The following is a 15,834-nucleotide window of genomic DNA, read 5'->3' as shown; positions in this document are numbered from 1 at the left end:
ACCACCAAAAGAAAGCTCTGTTTGTAGGAAAATTTTTTTTTTTTTTTTAGGGTATAGCGTTGCACGACCGTGCAATTGTTCGTTAAAGTAACGCAGTTCCAAATCGCAAAAAATGGTCTGGTCATTCAGGGGCAAATCCTTCCGGTCCAGAACTGGTTAAATGTAACCATATTGCTACATTTAGAAGCACCTCTCTTCTCTTTTAGGCTATGTTCACATGTGGGCGTAGCGGATCGCGGGCAGAATCACCGCGATTCTGCCCGCGACCTGGAAATCATTGCAAATCGCGGGACGCCGTGCGATGCCCGTGATTTGCAATGGCACCCCAAACACTGTGCATGGGTTGCCGCGATTTCCAACTGCCGAATCGCGGTAACATCGCGCAAACAGAATCGCGGGATGCATGACGCACAAAAGAAGCTCTTGTACCTTTTTTGGGCATCATGCATCCCGCGATTCTGTTTGCGCGATGTTACCGCGATTCGGCAGGCGGAAATCGCGGCAACATCGCACAGCATTTGGGGTGCCATTGCAAATCACATCGCACAGGTGTCCCGCGATTTGCATTAATTTCCGGATCATTGCAATTCTGCCCACGATCCGCTACGCCCACACGTGAACATAGTATACTCTGTTGTGTCGTGACGCTACTTGCATATCAAGACCTTGCTTGTTTATCAAGTCAACATTTCTAAAAAAAATTTGCTTGTCTTGCAAGACGCTCTCAAACCAAGCTAGTGCCGGTTCACATTTGTGCGATGCGGGAACGCTGCGAATATGCGGCGTGATCCCGCATTGCATCCGCACCTCTGGCAGTTCACACTGCCATATGCAATACGCAGGGGGTGTCAATTAAAAGTTAACGACACCCTCAGTTGCGATCGCATATCGCAGTGCGATCTGCAAGTTTGCACAGAATCGGATCGCACTAGTGTGAACCACTATGCGATCCGATTCTGCTGCAGATTAAAAAAAAGCCTCGTGTGCGAGTTTATTGCGGATGCGGTGCAAATTCAGCCATATAAAGTGTAAATATATATATATAAATGACTGCACATGAGATCGCATGGAATTTAGGAGCAGTGCGCTCCGAATTACATGTGATCTCCGCAATCGCACTAATGTGAACCGGGGCTTACTCTCCGAAATCGCACAAATGTGAATCGGGGCTTACTCTCAATCCAAGGTTTCAGTCCCCGTTCACACTGGGGCGACCTGTGAGGCGACCTGGTCGCCTCACAGGTCCCCGTAGGTCGCCTTCCATAGGGAAGCTGTGGACCCGTTCTAATAGGAGCAACACAAGTCGATCCGACTTAGAAAAAGGGTCCGGAGCTTCTTTGGGGCGACCAGGAGGCGACCGCCATAGACTTCAATGTTATGAAGTCCGTGGAGGCCGCTCCGAGGTCGCGGCACGCTGCTCGCACCGCGACCTCAGAGGTCGCCTGGGGAAGTCAGATGGCCCCAGTGTGAACGGGGCCTTAGGCTCGGTTCACACTTATGCGATGCGGGAAGGCTGCGAATTTGCAGCCTGTTCCCGCATTGCAAACGCACCCCCGACAGTTCACACTGCCATATGATACGCTGGGGGTGTCAATGTAATCTTAACGACACCCCCAGTTTGATCGCATATCGCAGTGCGATCTTGCAGTTCGCACAGGATCGGATCGCACAAGTGTGAACCGCTGTGCGATCTGATCCTGATGCGGCTGCAAAAAAGGGTCCTGTGCGTGTTTGCTGCGGGTGTGGTGCGAATTTAGACATACAAAGTGTATGGCTAAACTCACACCGCACAGCCAATCGCATGTAATGAAAGAGCAGTGCGCTCCGATATTACATGCGATCGGCGCAGCCGCATCAGTGTGAACCGGGACTCAGGCCCCGTTCACATAGGGGCGACGCTACTTCGCACCGCGACCTCCGAGGTCGCGGTGCAAGCAGCGCGCCGCGACCTCGGAGCGGCCGCCACGGACTTCATAACATTGAAGTCTATGGCGGTCGCCTCCTGGTCGCCCCAAAGGAGAGACTTGTGTTGCTCCTATTAGAACGGGTCCGCAGCTTCCCTATGGGAGGCGACCTGCGGCGACCTGTGAGGCGACCAGGTCGCCCTAGTGTGAACCGGGACTAGTGTAGTTATTTATTTATTTATTTTCAAAATGTACTGCATGTTTTTTTTTTTGTTTATATAATAAAATATAAAAATAAACAAGTGGTGATCAAACACCACCAAAAGAAAGCTGTATTTGTGGGAACAATATAGTATAAATCGTATCTGTGTACACTGCACAATCACCAGTTAAACATGGTCAGGTCCTGAATCTTTTGGAGCCAAAGTGGTTAAAACACAATAAAAACCCAAAAAACAAACTGCAGTTGGTCCTGACTATGAGTTGAACATCAGAGGTTCCTAGAAGGGGGAAGTTATTTCAAGGGATCCTCCATTAGGAAAGGCAGTGGAGGTGGATTGATGAGATTGGAGTCCCCCCCCCAATCACCATCCTCCCTCCATTCACACAGTGTCTCCCTCCAGCTCCTCTCCCCCTCCTCCCTGTCCTGTGCCCCCCTCCCCCTCCTCCTGTAGCCCCTCCCCCTCCTCCTCTGTGCTGTGTCTGGCAGAGTGTGTGTACTCGGCAGGCTGCTCGTCTATGGGGTGTCAGCGCTCCTAGGACCCGGATCGTATGAGCGGCGTGTGCCCATGGATTGTCCGATCTCTGGATTGTAATGTGTGTCTGATGTTGTGGATCCCGAGAGATGGGGAAACTTTACTCCAAGCACGGTGAGCGATGTTCGGAGGGATGGCTGTGTGTGTATGTGCTGATCGGGTGGGGGGGATCGGTTGGTTGGTTGGAGACATCTAATGGTGCTTTTTTGTTCTCTTCTCTCCTCTGATCTTCACCCCGATCTCCGGACTGGCAGCTGCAGTCTGCAAACCCAGAGAAAGCCCTGAAGGTAGGAAATGTCATGTCCTCTCCTTGTCTTCTGGGGGCCCTATAGGTCAATGTATTGATTGGTCTGCTGCTGATCACACCTTGGCCATACATGTAACCATCCTTCACCGATCGGATAATATCCAGAATATGATCAATTCCCAGCTGATCTACTCAATGTGCTTCTGAAGGCAAAATCTGATCGCTGGAAAGTAAAGGCATTCGATATGATCGCTAGTGGTGGCCACACACACTTTGGTTTTATTATTCAATCTGTGTACAATTCCATCAAATCCACAAACCGTTAAATAGCCAGAACTTTTCATCCCATTTGATCAAACCACCGGGGCAGAAAACTATTGATTGTTTTGCGTTAATCACAAATCTGATGCATTTCGATTGAGCAGATTAGGACATTTTATCCCTGAGGGAATATGTGATTTATAAATTATTGAAACTATCGATGAAAACGACTTCCCCGTGTGTGGCTTGTGGATCAAAAGGTTTGTCAGCCATAGACGGATTATTCCTGTCCATCGGAAAAGTAATCAAAGTGTGTATGGCGCAGGAAACGATCTTCCGATTTGTATTTCCAATGTCATTGATCTATTCTCTACACTTGATTTTTAGTCTGGCCCAACTAACGAGCTTGGGTCGAATAAAACCACCACTATTTGTCAGCCATGCCATTTTTGGCTTGATTGATTTTGTCAAATCGGACGTTTATTAGTTTTATCATGGTGCGTACAGCCACTGTTACCTATCAACGCTACATTAGTTCCGTGTATGGCCACCATCACCTATTCTGACCAATCAGCATAGCCATTATAGATCATGCTCTTGCCTATTTATGCCTTATCATGTATTGTTTGATGTATATATTTGATCTATTGCTGGGAAAACAGATCCTTGTTTGGCATTTTATTTGTAAACAGTAAAACTTGGATAAAAGTTAGTAAATAAACTTTCCTTCTCATGGTCACGCTATGTTGTCCCTATGGTTGGACTATTATTTTTTATTTGTATATGTTGGTGATTGTGGTTTATTAGGCTGTTCTCAGATCTATTATTATACATATGAGTTCTTGGGTCCTCCTCTGCTTTTGATGGTGCAGTTAATGAATCCCTGGTTTCAGCCTCTTTCCAGCTCGGGTTTTGGAATGTTCCAGTGTTGTGGAGGTTTCTGCATTACATTCTAAGCTTGTAAAGTTCCTCTTAAGTCGTCCCTCCGAGTCCCGGTCCCATGCAGAGTATGCATTAGCTGCTCCTCTACATTGACTGCTCTTATGTGTGTGATTGAAGACTGGCCAGAAGCCTGTGCCATGTGTTTTCGTGAAGCCCGGGTCACATTATCCTCCTGAGGGTCCCGCCTTTTAAGATCTGATCACATAGCGTCGGGTTGTCACCCCCTGTGCGCTCTAAAGCTCTGCTTACCACTTTTATGTTGTCCTCCATGTGTTAAGTCTTTGTCAAAGTTTGTCACCTTTTTGTTTAGAGAATCTCCGGCCAGACCATCTCATGTGAGCAACAAAGTCTCAATCGCGCATTATCGCTTTTTCCAAACTCTGTTCACATATTCTGTGTGCCGCCATACATTTGCAGGGCCCATAGAGTAGTATTGCCTGGATGTCAACTTTAAAAGCAGATTGTCCTCTAATGTTTAACTGATTTGGCCAGCTGCAAAACATATGGTCTTGGTTAATACCAAGGCAAAGAGTCTTAAAGCTGAACTCCAGGAATGGATATTTTTCCATAGTTCCATTAGTTCAGCTTGGATCAGTGTAAGTATACATATCCCATACCTGGCTGATCACTGTGGAAGCGTAGAAGTATTGTAGTAGCCGCCATTATTACAGCGATACTCGCTGTCTTCTGAATCCTGTGCCTAGCAAGCTGCCCTGCTCCATCTTGAACATAGGGGGTTGTTCGCTCAGCACAGGTGCCGTTCAGAGAACGCTTTGCATTTTAACAAAAAATCGAATTGGATGAGGCAGAGAGGCGGGCGATGATGTCATGATTTCCAGCTCGTCCAATCGGAGAACGCCACATATTCACTGAGAAAAATACAAGACGCTATCTGAATGGTGTCCAAGGCAAGCGAACAATCCCACTATGGTTACTGCAACAGGGCATCCAATCAGCACAGGATCCGGAAGACAGAGAGGAGAACAGTAGTAGCGACAGCCACTATGCTGCTTCCTCACTTCCACAGGGATCGGCTAGATATGGAATTTGTACACTTAGGTCTGGTCTGGTTCACACCTATGTAGGTGGCACTTGCATATTCCAGGTGCTTTTTTCAATACAAGTTTTTGATCCATTGAAGTCTATGGAGCAAAAAACAGAACCTGCTGGTCCCTGGCCCTTTCCGTAAAATGCACAGATGTGAACAAGACCCATAGGAAACCATGTTAAATGGAATATAGTGTGTTTCTGAAAAACTGAAAACTTACTTACAAAATGCATAGGTTAAACCAGGCCTTACCTAGGTCCAAGGTGGATCAGTACTGGTAACTATGCATAAAATGTCCATACATGGAGTTCAGCTTTGAAGTGTACCTAAATTATACCTTTATTTATATGCAACCTCTACTTATTGGCCCTGTAATGTATTATGCATTAAATTCTTCATTGCCATGGTCATCTTCCTCCTTTATAACATCTTCAGTGATATCCCAAACCTTTACTTTTTCCCATCACTTCCATTTGTTTGGAACGGGCAGTGCAAGTTAGTTGTCATGTGTACTGCTCTTTGCATATTACACATCCCGTAGTCCCTAGTCCATCTCGGAGCAGGCAGGAGAGGGTGGCTTTGTTCCCAGTTACTGTGGGACCATTGAACGTGAACGTAGCCACTCTTTAACAGGAAGTCCGATCACAGCAGCTAAACAAGGAGGAATTTGGAGGAGGCTAAGAGCAATAGAAGGTAGAGTCTAGGTTAAAAATACATACTTGGAATAGTATTTCTTTTCTATCAGAATACGGTGTCACCTAAGCCTCAACCCATACAACGAATTATAATTTTGCTTTTGTCCGTTGGCCTAGTTGAAATCGCTAAATGGATGTTTCTTATTGGCTTTTGCTGGCTACTAATCATTTTCAGTCTTGTAAATATATCATTAACCACCAGGGTACTATTGAGTAAGAGATATAGAAATCAAAGAGTTGGCAGGACATCATAAGAAGCCGGAGAACATGAACAAGCAGAGAAACAATTGGAGAACTTTGTCTTAGTCAAGTGTTCATTTGGTAGCTTAGATTTTGTTTGTAGTATGTATGTCATATATATATAATATATCTCTAATGAAACAAATGAGTGCCTTATGAAGACAAAGTTCTGTTCTGTTCTGTTCTGTTCTGTTCTGTTCTGTTCTGTTCTGTTCTGTTCTGTTCTGTTCTGTTCTGTTCTATCTATCTATCTATCTATCTATCTATCTATCTATCTATCTATCTATCTATCTATCTATCTATCTATCTATCTATCTATCTATCTATCTATCTATCTATCTATCTATCTATCTATCTATCTATCTATCTATCTATCTATCTATCTATCTATCTATCTATCTATCTATCTATCTATCTATCTATCTATCTATCTATCTATCTATCTATCTATCTATCTATCTATCTATCTATCTATCGCAGGGCCCTCTAAATCCTCCTGTATTGAATTGTATTGTCTTCCCTTACATTGTAAAGTGCTGCGCAAACTGTCGGCGCGATATAAATCCTGTATAATAATAATATATATGTGATTAGATTCTATTGACTTCATAGTTTCGTGTTGAATCATCCTTTTTTTTTTTTTTTTTGTAAGTTTCTAAAACCAAACTAAGGACCGAAAGTATTTCATTGTTGTAAATATTTTCAATGTGTCTATGTTTGGATGTAGCTGGGCGTTGGTGATTTGACTTTGTTTGGTTTTGCTGATCTGCAAACAAACTGCCATTGGACTGATGATCTGCCTTGTGATTTGGCGTTTGGTTTAATAGATGGGGACCTGATTTACTTTGTTTCTGTAGCAGAGACAGCGCCTGAATGATGGACTTGTGTTTGTGTGAGAGTGTTTGATCTGTGACTCTGTTCCCTGTCTAATCCCTTCATGTGTCAGTGAACCTGTAAGCTGGTTTTTACCATTGCTTATAGCTGATCTTTGAAATGCAAGCATCCTGTGATCTAGTCTAATGCCCTGGAATGTCTTAGATCAGTGATATGGTCAAAGTGTTTCCTTGACTAAAAAGAAATTTGTGATTTTGTTTTAATTGCATTGTGTACAGTAAATTTTTCTTGATGACGTGCGGAGTAGCCCTTAAGCTTCGGTGTAATAAAGTGTTCACTGGGTCATGGTGACTTCAGGAGTGATCCTGGGAGTGGACGGTCTATGGCAGTCTATGCTTTTTATTATTTTTATCTATTATGTTTAAGTTCTTGCCATTGTTTGTAACTGTATATCGATTTCAAACATTGCTTGGTGGTTAGATGGTTACCAAGTATGAGGTCAGTTTGGGAGATTCTCTAGTTTGTATAGAAAAGAAAACCGATCTGTCACTGTGAGCCAAAGAGAAATGTACAATAAGCTGTAGTCGTGGTAGTACCTGCTTGTAGAACCAAGGGAAACTGCTTAAGGCAATCAGGGGAGCCTATGGGTGACTTTCGGTCTTCTCTACAGGCAGAGGAGGCAGTGGCATTTTTGGCAATAGTCCTGCCTTGAGGGGTTTGACACCTGCTGCAGCTTTGTCTTTGATTTATTGGTCATCCCTATTCCTTATGTAGGTACTTGGAGAGTTGTGGTACATTAGGGTGCAGTTGTTGAGGCTTTATGATGGCAATAGCCATGGCCATGGAGCTCAATGCTCCTGAAGTGAGGGGAGCAGGGCTAAAACACCGCCATCTAAGTTTGCGGCATGCATGCACCCCCATGGCAGCACCTGTTTAAGGGATTGTCTTTCACCAGTTTTAAAAATGGCCACATGCATTGGGAGAACCTATTATGTTTTCCAGGTGATTTGAGTCATCCTAAGGCCTCTTGCATACTGCTGCCCTAAAAAAAATCAATGTTTTTAGGTATACAGGCATTTTTTTTACGGTTTTAAATGCAGCCCATTGTTTTCTATGTGCTTGTACACACAGGTGTATACACATGTGCTGTGTATAGATAAGTGGGGGAAAAAAAAAGCAGAAATCTGGGTTGCAGGTCAGTATTTTGCATGCATATGCATGCAAAATATACATACATAAAATGTTAATTTGAAAAGGTAAAAATTCCATTCTGAGAAGTAAAGTTTATTTTACTCTTGTATGCACAAGATAAATGCAAAAAATGTACGCAAACATCAGTACCGTGAGCATGTACGCTGAAGGATTGGTTCACGAAATAGACGTTATTGCCCCAAATTGTCCTCCCAGCTATAACTAATCAAGCAGCTATAGAAAGGCAGACATCTCCACAAAAGCCATCAGGCAGTTGCTTGTTCTTGAACATCTCATGCACCTTTGGGACCATTGCGCTCATCTTCCCGATTAGTTTGATGATGGAGCCAGTGCATGCACAATAAAGGCTTTGTTCCATATACTCTACATAAAACAGGAAGATCATTTATCTGTCTTCGAGAGATTTTCAATATGATTACAATCACTTCTAGTGACTGAAAGCACTCAACACTGCACCTCTATCCAGGGATATTGTAACAAGTGACAGTTCAGTCCGTGGCATTTGGTTTTGCTTTGGTCGGACCATGTGTGGTCAGCCTCAGTGAATGGTTTTGACAAGATATGGTGCTAGATAATGTACACATTATGTCATGAGAAGGAACTAGGACAGAGGGCTGAAGTATTCTTTTTTTTTTTTCCCCTCACCTTTTCCATGAAAGCTCACCGCATTTCTGTCTTCCTGTAGGTGACAGTTTTGCAGTAAATGCTTGCTTGACTCGGAAAAGCATAGAAGATTGGATTGCCAAGCAGAAGACTACCGCAGCTCCCATTCACAAGCCTGGGTGCAAAAGGGTAAGTCATCACCCTTCATATTTATTTATATATCAATCTGTTTATTGGGTGTTTCAAATAAAGCATTTCCATCCAGTTATCAGGTGAACATTGCTCTATCTGCTGAAAGTGAACCTGGAATGACTGTAATGTCATGTGTTTAGATGTCCTGGAAAAATACGGTTTTGCTTTAAAATGTGATCCTGAAACTTTTGCCTGGAATGGTGTAAAAAAATGGCTACGTTGTTTAGATTCTTCTTCTTCTCTTTTTTTTTTTTTTTTTTTTTTTTAATTCAATCTCGCTTAAAGCAGACTTACGAAGATCAAAACCTAAATGGTGGGGCTAAAATAAATAGCTTTCCTGGAGAAAAATGCTACTGCAGACAGTTTTCATTTGCTAGCCATGTGACTCATAGAATAAGCAATTGGTCACATACTTTGTTTTAGGAAGGGTCAGAGGCTGATCCTCCTTTTCAGCAGAGATCACGTGACGAAGTGCCTAGGCTTTTTTCTGTATGTTCCAGTAAGATTGTCAACAGAGATTTCTAAACTTTTTATTTTATTCCAGAGGGACCCTTAAAAAAATGTTTTCAGATCCCAGGGAACCTCTGCTAAAAATGAATACATCCATAGCCTACAGTGCATCATTGGTAGATTGTAGATGTTCTAAATTAAAGAATGTGATATCCCTAGAGTATTTGACACTCAAGACTGAACATTTTTGGGGCTGTCCTTGCATTGTTGCCCAGTTGGAAGAAGAATGCCTCCTTGCGTAGGTGGTCACTTGAAAGACTATCATCCCTAGAGACTTTGAATAAGATCACGTGTTTCAGTTGTTACATATCTGAACGAAACGAGGAGAGGCTCCATTGGTGTCAGGTTACTGGATTTTTCCAGTGACATTGGCCCCAAAACAATGCAGGCACCATCAACCGCATTGCATTGTTGCCCAGTTGGAAGAAGAATGCCTCCTTGCGTAGGTGGTCACTTGGAAGACTATCATCCCTAGAGACTGTGAATAAGATCACGTGTTTCAGTTGTTGCATATCTGAACGAAACGAGGAGAGGCTCCATTGGTGCCAGGTTACTGGGTTTTTCCAGTGACATTGGCCCCAAAACTATGCAGGCACCATCAACCAGTCAATCCTCTGCTGCTTATTCCTCATGGAACCCCTAGCCATTTCTGAAGCTAGTCTTCCATGCAACCCTGGTTGGAAAAAGGTGCTTAAAAATAATTCTAAACCCAAGAACAAAAATGGATGGTACTGCAGCTTCCCACTGCTCATATGTGATGGCTGCATTTGTTGTCTTGGTTCAGTTTTTTACTTTTTTTATCTTGGTAGTGCTACCATTAACACACTTTTTTCCCCTGGGGTGACAACCATACTGAGCAGTCACTCTAAGGTGGGCCATACCATTTTTTTTTTTTTTTTATTCAATTTCCTTTAGATTTACCTTTAACTATGTAGTGCAAGGGTCTGCCTGATTGCATACAAATTGAAAGTGTTTTGTTTTGACCTCGTATTATTATATGGCTTTGGTAAATCTATGGAAAATTGTATAATGTATGGCCAGCCAAAGACAAGAAGTATGTTAGGACTACATAATACAGGGAGTTTTTATTTTTCTTTGTAGTCCAGTGATAGCCAGGAATAATGCTAACTGATAACAGTCCAGAAGCAAAGGGGTCATCAGCTCACAAGAGACCCCCCCCCCCCCCAACAGATATAATAAAAAGCTTTCTTTCAATGGTATATTTAACAGATAAAAAGGGAGTAATTAATAGAAATTTTTTAGTTTTCTTTACATTTAAAATATTATTTAAGCAATGGTCCAGCTTTTTTTTTTTTGTAACGGAGACTGATCTAATATAAAAGGAAAAGAATTCAGTAACTCAAAAGCAACCAAAATCAGATTTTATTTTTCATTTTTTTATAACCTCTGAAACTGTTCTGGTTACTATTGGTTGCTGCTGTTTTTTTTGTTTGAATTATAATGCTATATATAATAAAGACCTATGGATGTAATCATTTTTCTTGCCAGTGATGCGCCTTTCCTCGGGAAGTGATAATATTTTCTATACGTGTTAGTAATATTTGGAGACTAGCGGCCTCACAAGATGTGGGTTTTGGCATTAATTCCAATTTTTTGGCCCCACTCCGCCTTTTGTTAACCCTTCTCAGGCCAGACTGACCTTGGAGTGCAGCGCATACCTGTGTGAGCTAACAGCTTGCACAGATGTGTATCAGGCAAAACTTGGCATCCGTTTTTCTCTCTGTGAAAGATGAAATCCTGTTTTACTACTTTGTATCTGTTCTGAATACAACTATGTGTCAGTCTTGTGCGGGAATGTCACTTCAGCACATAAGCTGCTTCCATTTATCTGTTTGATTAATGACAGCTTTTTAAGCGCTTCAGAAACTGGAGAAAGCAAATAAGTTTATCTGAGGGCTGGAAAATAGATCAACCCCACAACAAAAGATTTCACGAACAGATCATAGAGGTAGAGAACTGTTTGAAAAATACTTGTCTGCTTTGTCTTCTAAAGAAGTAGGGGGGAAAAAAAAGGTGTCAGTTGTTTTATACAGAGATGAGCATGATAGTTTCACTTGGCTTGCGATAAGCACGGAATGTAGCCATTTTGGGAGTTTACAACTTCTTGTACGCATTCTTCTTTCTCCTTTTTTTAATTTTTAATTTTTTTTTCCTAATGTTTTGAAAACCAACCCCTTACCAGTTATGTACACCTGTAAGTAACTGCCAGTATAACTAAAGGTGCCCATAGTCACTAGTTAACTGCTGTCTGATTTTGACCATTTTGGCAGCATCTGGTGTTGACTGTGGTATTTATGACCAATTTTAGACTTTAGCAGACATGCCGAGCTAATACATTGTTGCCCAGGAAACGATCGGCAGGGAGTATCTTCTAAAATTCCCTTCCGATACCTGCTGGTTTTTATAGAATAATGCAGGCACTGGAAATGTTTGTTGATTGTATATGTATACTCATCCTGTGGAAGCTTGCATATTCATGAACTGATCTGAAGGCTGTATTCACACTTGTGTAGTCCGTGAACGCACGCAAAAGATGTGAGCCATGCTTGTGATGCTATTCAGTGTTAACGGTGCCCAAAACGCATCAAAAAATGCAAAGCTCAAGAAGGTGCCTGAGCTTCCTTGTAGTGTGTAGAACAGCATGTTAAAATGAGTAGACTACCCTACGTGTGAAGTACGACAATGTTCCAAAAAAAGTGCATATGCCCAACACTTGACATTGTGTGAATGGGGGCCACTTTTGAAGTCAAATAGATAACCCCACTATATGTTTGTGTTCCCACTCACACAGCCTACCTAAAGATAATTTTAAAAATACTGTATATATTTCCTTTCTAGGTGTTTGGAGCAGGCCTCGGGCAAGTCTGTAAGCTACTCTGAACAATGTGAAATGAGAGGAAATTCTATCTGTCCCCACTGACAAAGAGGGACACACTGAGTTTCCTCTCATTAACATATTATGCAGAAGGCATGTATGTTAGCCGCTCAGGCTGCAAGGATATATAGTCCTGTGCCTGCTGCTGTGAGTGCTGGAAAGGAGCCCACCCACTCTCCAGACAATGATGGATAAGAGCAGAAGATTCCGGGAGCCGCACATCAGAACAAGACCTGCTGTGCATAGACAAGTGACAGCCTCAGCCTGAACCCCCCCCCCAGGCCACGCCCCCAACGTGTTTCTGCCCTATGGAGCTTACTCATGGGGATGGAGTCTCCTGTAGAAGGGGGTTGTTTATATGCATCAACGGCCACTACTAAGTGGGTTATGAAGTGAATAAGTGTCTATGGACAAAGTAACTACAGAAATATAAAATACTTAAGCCCTTAATTTATGTAGAAGAATTTCATTGGGTATCGCTCCCTTTTTTTTACATTTTTTTTTTTTTTTAAGGAATTTGGCTTCAAAAATGGAAATACACTTTAAAGTAATTGGGGGTTGGGGTGTGTTGGTTTGGGGCGCTACCACCTTGCACTACACAATGTGTAAGATAAATAGTGTTTGTGGTCCCAAAAAAGGGCACTGTGCTCGCTTGATAGCGGAAGAGTGCAAGAGTTATATTACAACGTATAAGGTGCTGCGTGCTGTATATAATACTGAAATGTGCAATAAGTGCAAATAGATGGTACTTTCAACAGTGCGCTTTGCTGAGTGGATTGTACCGTCTATGTATCAATCGTCAGATTCAGATCGTGTTGTGACCTTCTGAACACTGTTCAGTGAAAGTGCCAGAGTGCAAATGAGTGAATAAACAATAAATTATAAAACTTTTTATTGTGACATCCCCTTGCGGGGGAACTTACATCCGTGATCACTAAAAACAATCTTAGTAAAATAAATAAAGTGGTGAGTGAGTTGCGCCCATATAGCACGTGCTGGGAGTGAAAGTGCTAATACCGGAGGTAAAGCACTTATCAGAGGCTCTCCCTTACTCCAAAGCCAGCCTGGTTGATCGTTTCTCCCCTTTGATGCCTGCAGGGCTCCTAGGTTGCGTATGATCGTTCACAAATATTGTTGCAAAAGCATCTAGGGAGTCGGTATACAAAAACCAAGAAGGCTTCCATTGCGTAGTATAGTAGTATATCGGGGGAAAGATTAGTATCAACTCACTGTTAGGAAGTTCACCATCAGCTTGTTTGGTGTGTTCCTGGCGTTCGGCCGTGCGGTGCTTCCGCGTTCCACCGGCCAGAACCACCTAACCGGAAGTGACGTATGACGCTGTGTTGCCGCTCTACACTTTAAAGTAAACCTGTGCTAATGTTATAAAATGCAAACGAACGCTGACAGTATATAGCAGGTACAACAAGCTACCTATTTTTACCCTAGCGAAGCCTCACTCCTCTCAATCCACTGTGGGAGGTTACATTCATTTACACTTCCCGCTGCCACCCACAGTGTAGTGCATTGTTTTGGGGTGGCCAGTTGCTAGGTGCAAAGTGTGTGACGTGGGGGTGGGCATAAAATGCTCAAAGTCTGTATTTTTTGGGGGCAACAGCAGGTCAGGGAAGAAGGGGGAAACACTATTGAGGTATGCGTTTTCCAATGTTCCTGCAATACCCTGTCAGTATGAGATTGAATATTATTATTATTAAGGTATATCCAAAACTTTAAAAAATGTTTGGCACATAGATCTAAGAGACATTTTTGCCTCACATTTCATTGCTTTTGGAAACCTGGTTGTACTGCTGCAGTGGAGATCAAGAGTTGGCTGTGCTAGTTGGCAAGGTGCATGGATTACAACATTGGAGGAGAATTGTGTTCAGATTTACTCTATGTATTTTAATATTGTTTAATCTCTTTTTTTTTTTTTTTTTTTTTTTTTTTTTTTAAATTTCAATCTTGTCTAAAGCAGACCTAACTGTCTTATTGGGATTGAAAAAAAAATTAAAATCAGGGCTAATATATGTACTTTTCATGGAGGAAAATGTTGCTGTAGGCTTTTTCTTTTACTGGCCATCTCAGAGACTGGACAATTGGTCACATTCATTCTGTTTTATGGAGAATTAGAGACTACTATTGGTCTAAATTTAGGTGTCTGTTTATGAAACAGAGATGAGCAGCGATCCCGATGATGGCAGCTCATCTCGGATCATTATCGGTTTATGAAACCGAGATGATCGGGGGAGAACACTGATCATCTCCACATACAGAATCTGTCATTGACTGACACAGAAATGGCCAGGTCGCTGGCGATCTGTGCCAGAATTCACACTCCCAGATTCACCAGCCCAGAGGTGGAGAATTGGGGAGAGAAGACAGAATCTCTAGAGAACTAAGGGGGAAGGAGGAAGATTTTTGACTTCCTCCTTCCTCGATCAGACCCCCCCCCCCAAGACAGTAAACGTACCCCTGCCATATTTGTGTGTAAAAAAAATAAAAATAAAGGAACACTTTTTAATTAGAATATAGCATCAGGTCAGTTAAACTCCTGGGGTATTGATCTGGTCCGTTAAGTAGTAGAGGGGGTTGTTAATCAGTTTCAGCTGCTTTGGTGGTCATGAAATTACCAACAGGTGTACTGAATGGGCAACAATGAGACAACCTCCAAAAGAGGAATGGTTTTGCAGGTGGAAGCAACTGACAATTTTTTCCCTACTCCTCTTTTCTGACTGTTTGTTCACTAATTTTGCATTTGGCTAGGGTCAGTGTCTCACTACTGGTAGCATGAGGCAATACATAGACCCTATAGAGGTAGCACTGGCAGTCCAACTCCTCTAGGATGGCACATCAATACGTGCCATTGCCAAAAGGTTTGCTGTGTCTCCTAGCAGTGTCTCAAGAGCATGGAAGAGATTCCAGGAGACAGACAGTTACTCTAGGAGAGCTGGACAGGGCCATAGAAGGTCCTTAATCCATCAGCAGGACTGGTATCTGCTTCTTCGTGTAAGGAGGAACAGGATGATCACTGCCAGAGGCCTACAAAATGACCTCCAGCAGGCCTCTGGTGTGAATGTCTCTGACCAAACAATCAGAAATAGACTTCATGAGGGTGGCCCGAAGGCCTGACATCCTCTAGTGGACCCTGTGCTCGCTGTCAGGCACTGTGGAGTTCGATTGGCATTTGCCATTGAACACCAGAATTTTCAGGTCTTCCATTGGCGCCCTCTGCTTTTCACAGATGAGAGCAGGTTCACTCTGAGCACATGTGACAGATGCTACAGGCAGCATAACGTTCTCCACTGCTTCTCCAGACCCTTTTACATCATTCGGCATGACCCGTTTGGTGGGTCAGTCATGGCCTGGGGAGGCCTATCCATGGAGGGACGCACATATCTCTACAGGCTAGACAATGGCACCCTGACTGCAATTGGGTATCGGGATGAAATCCTTGGACCTATTGTCAGACCCTACGCTGGTGCAGTGGGTCCTGGGTTC

At 42.9% G+C, this 15,834-nt stretch overlaps 1 protein-coding gene across 1 annotated transcript in view; it reads left to right on the top strand.

Moving 5' to 3' along the window:
* The first annotated feature begins 2,652 nt into the window (after nt 1–2,652).
* Nucleotides 2,653–15,834, top strand: part of NKD1 (NKD inhibitor of WNT signaling pathway 1) — a 136,321-nt gene continuing 123,139 nt past the window's right edge. Inside the window, exons 1-3 of the mRNA XM_082270564.1 lie at nt 2,653–2,773; nt 2,914–2,946; nt 8,824–8,930. Coding sequence (XP_082126690.1) covers nt 2,749–2,773; nt 2,914–2,946; nt 8,824–8,930 — 165 coding nt within the window. The 5' untranslated portion in view covers nt 2,653–2,748. The remainder of the gene's footprint in view (nt 2,774–2,913; nt 2,947–8,823; nt 8,931–15,834) is intronic.

Source organism: Pelophylax lessonae, assembly GCF_965119305.1.
Source record: "Pelophylax lessonae genome assembly, chromosome: 10".
Taxonomy (NCBI): Eukaryota; Metazoa; Chordata; class Amphibia; order Anura; family Ranidae; genus Pelophylax; species Pelophylax lessonae.
The sequence above is the reverse complement of the archived record's forward strand: the minus strand, read 5'-3'. Positions and strand labels throughout refer to the sequence as shown.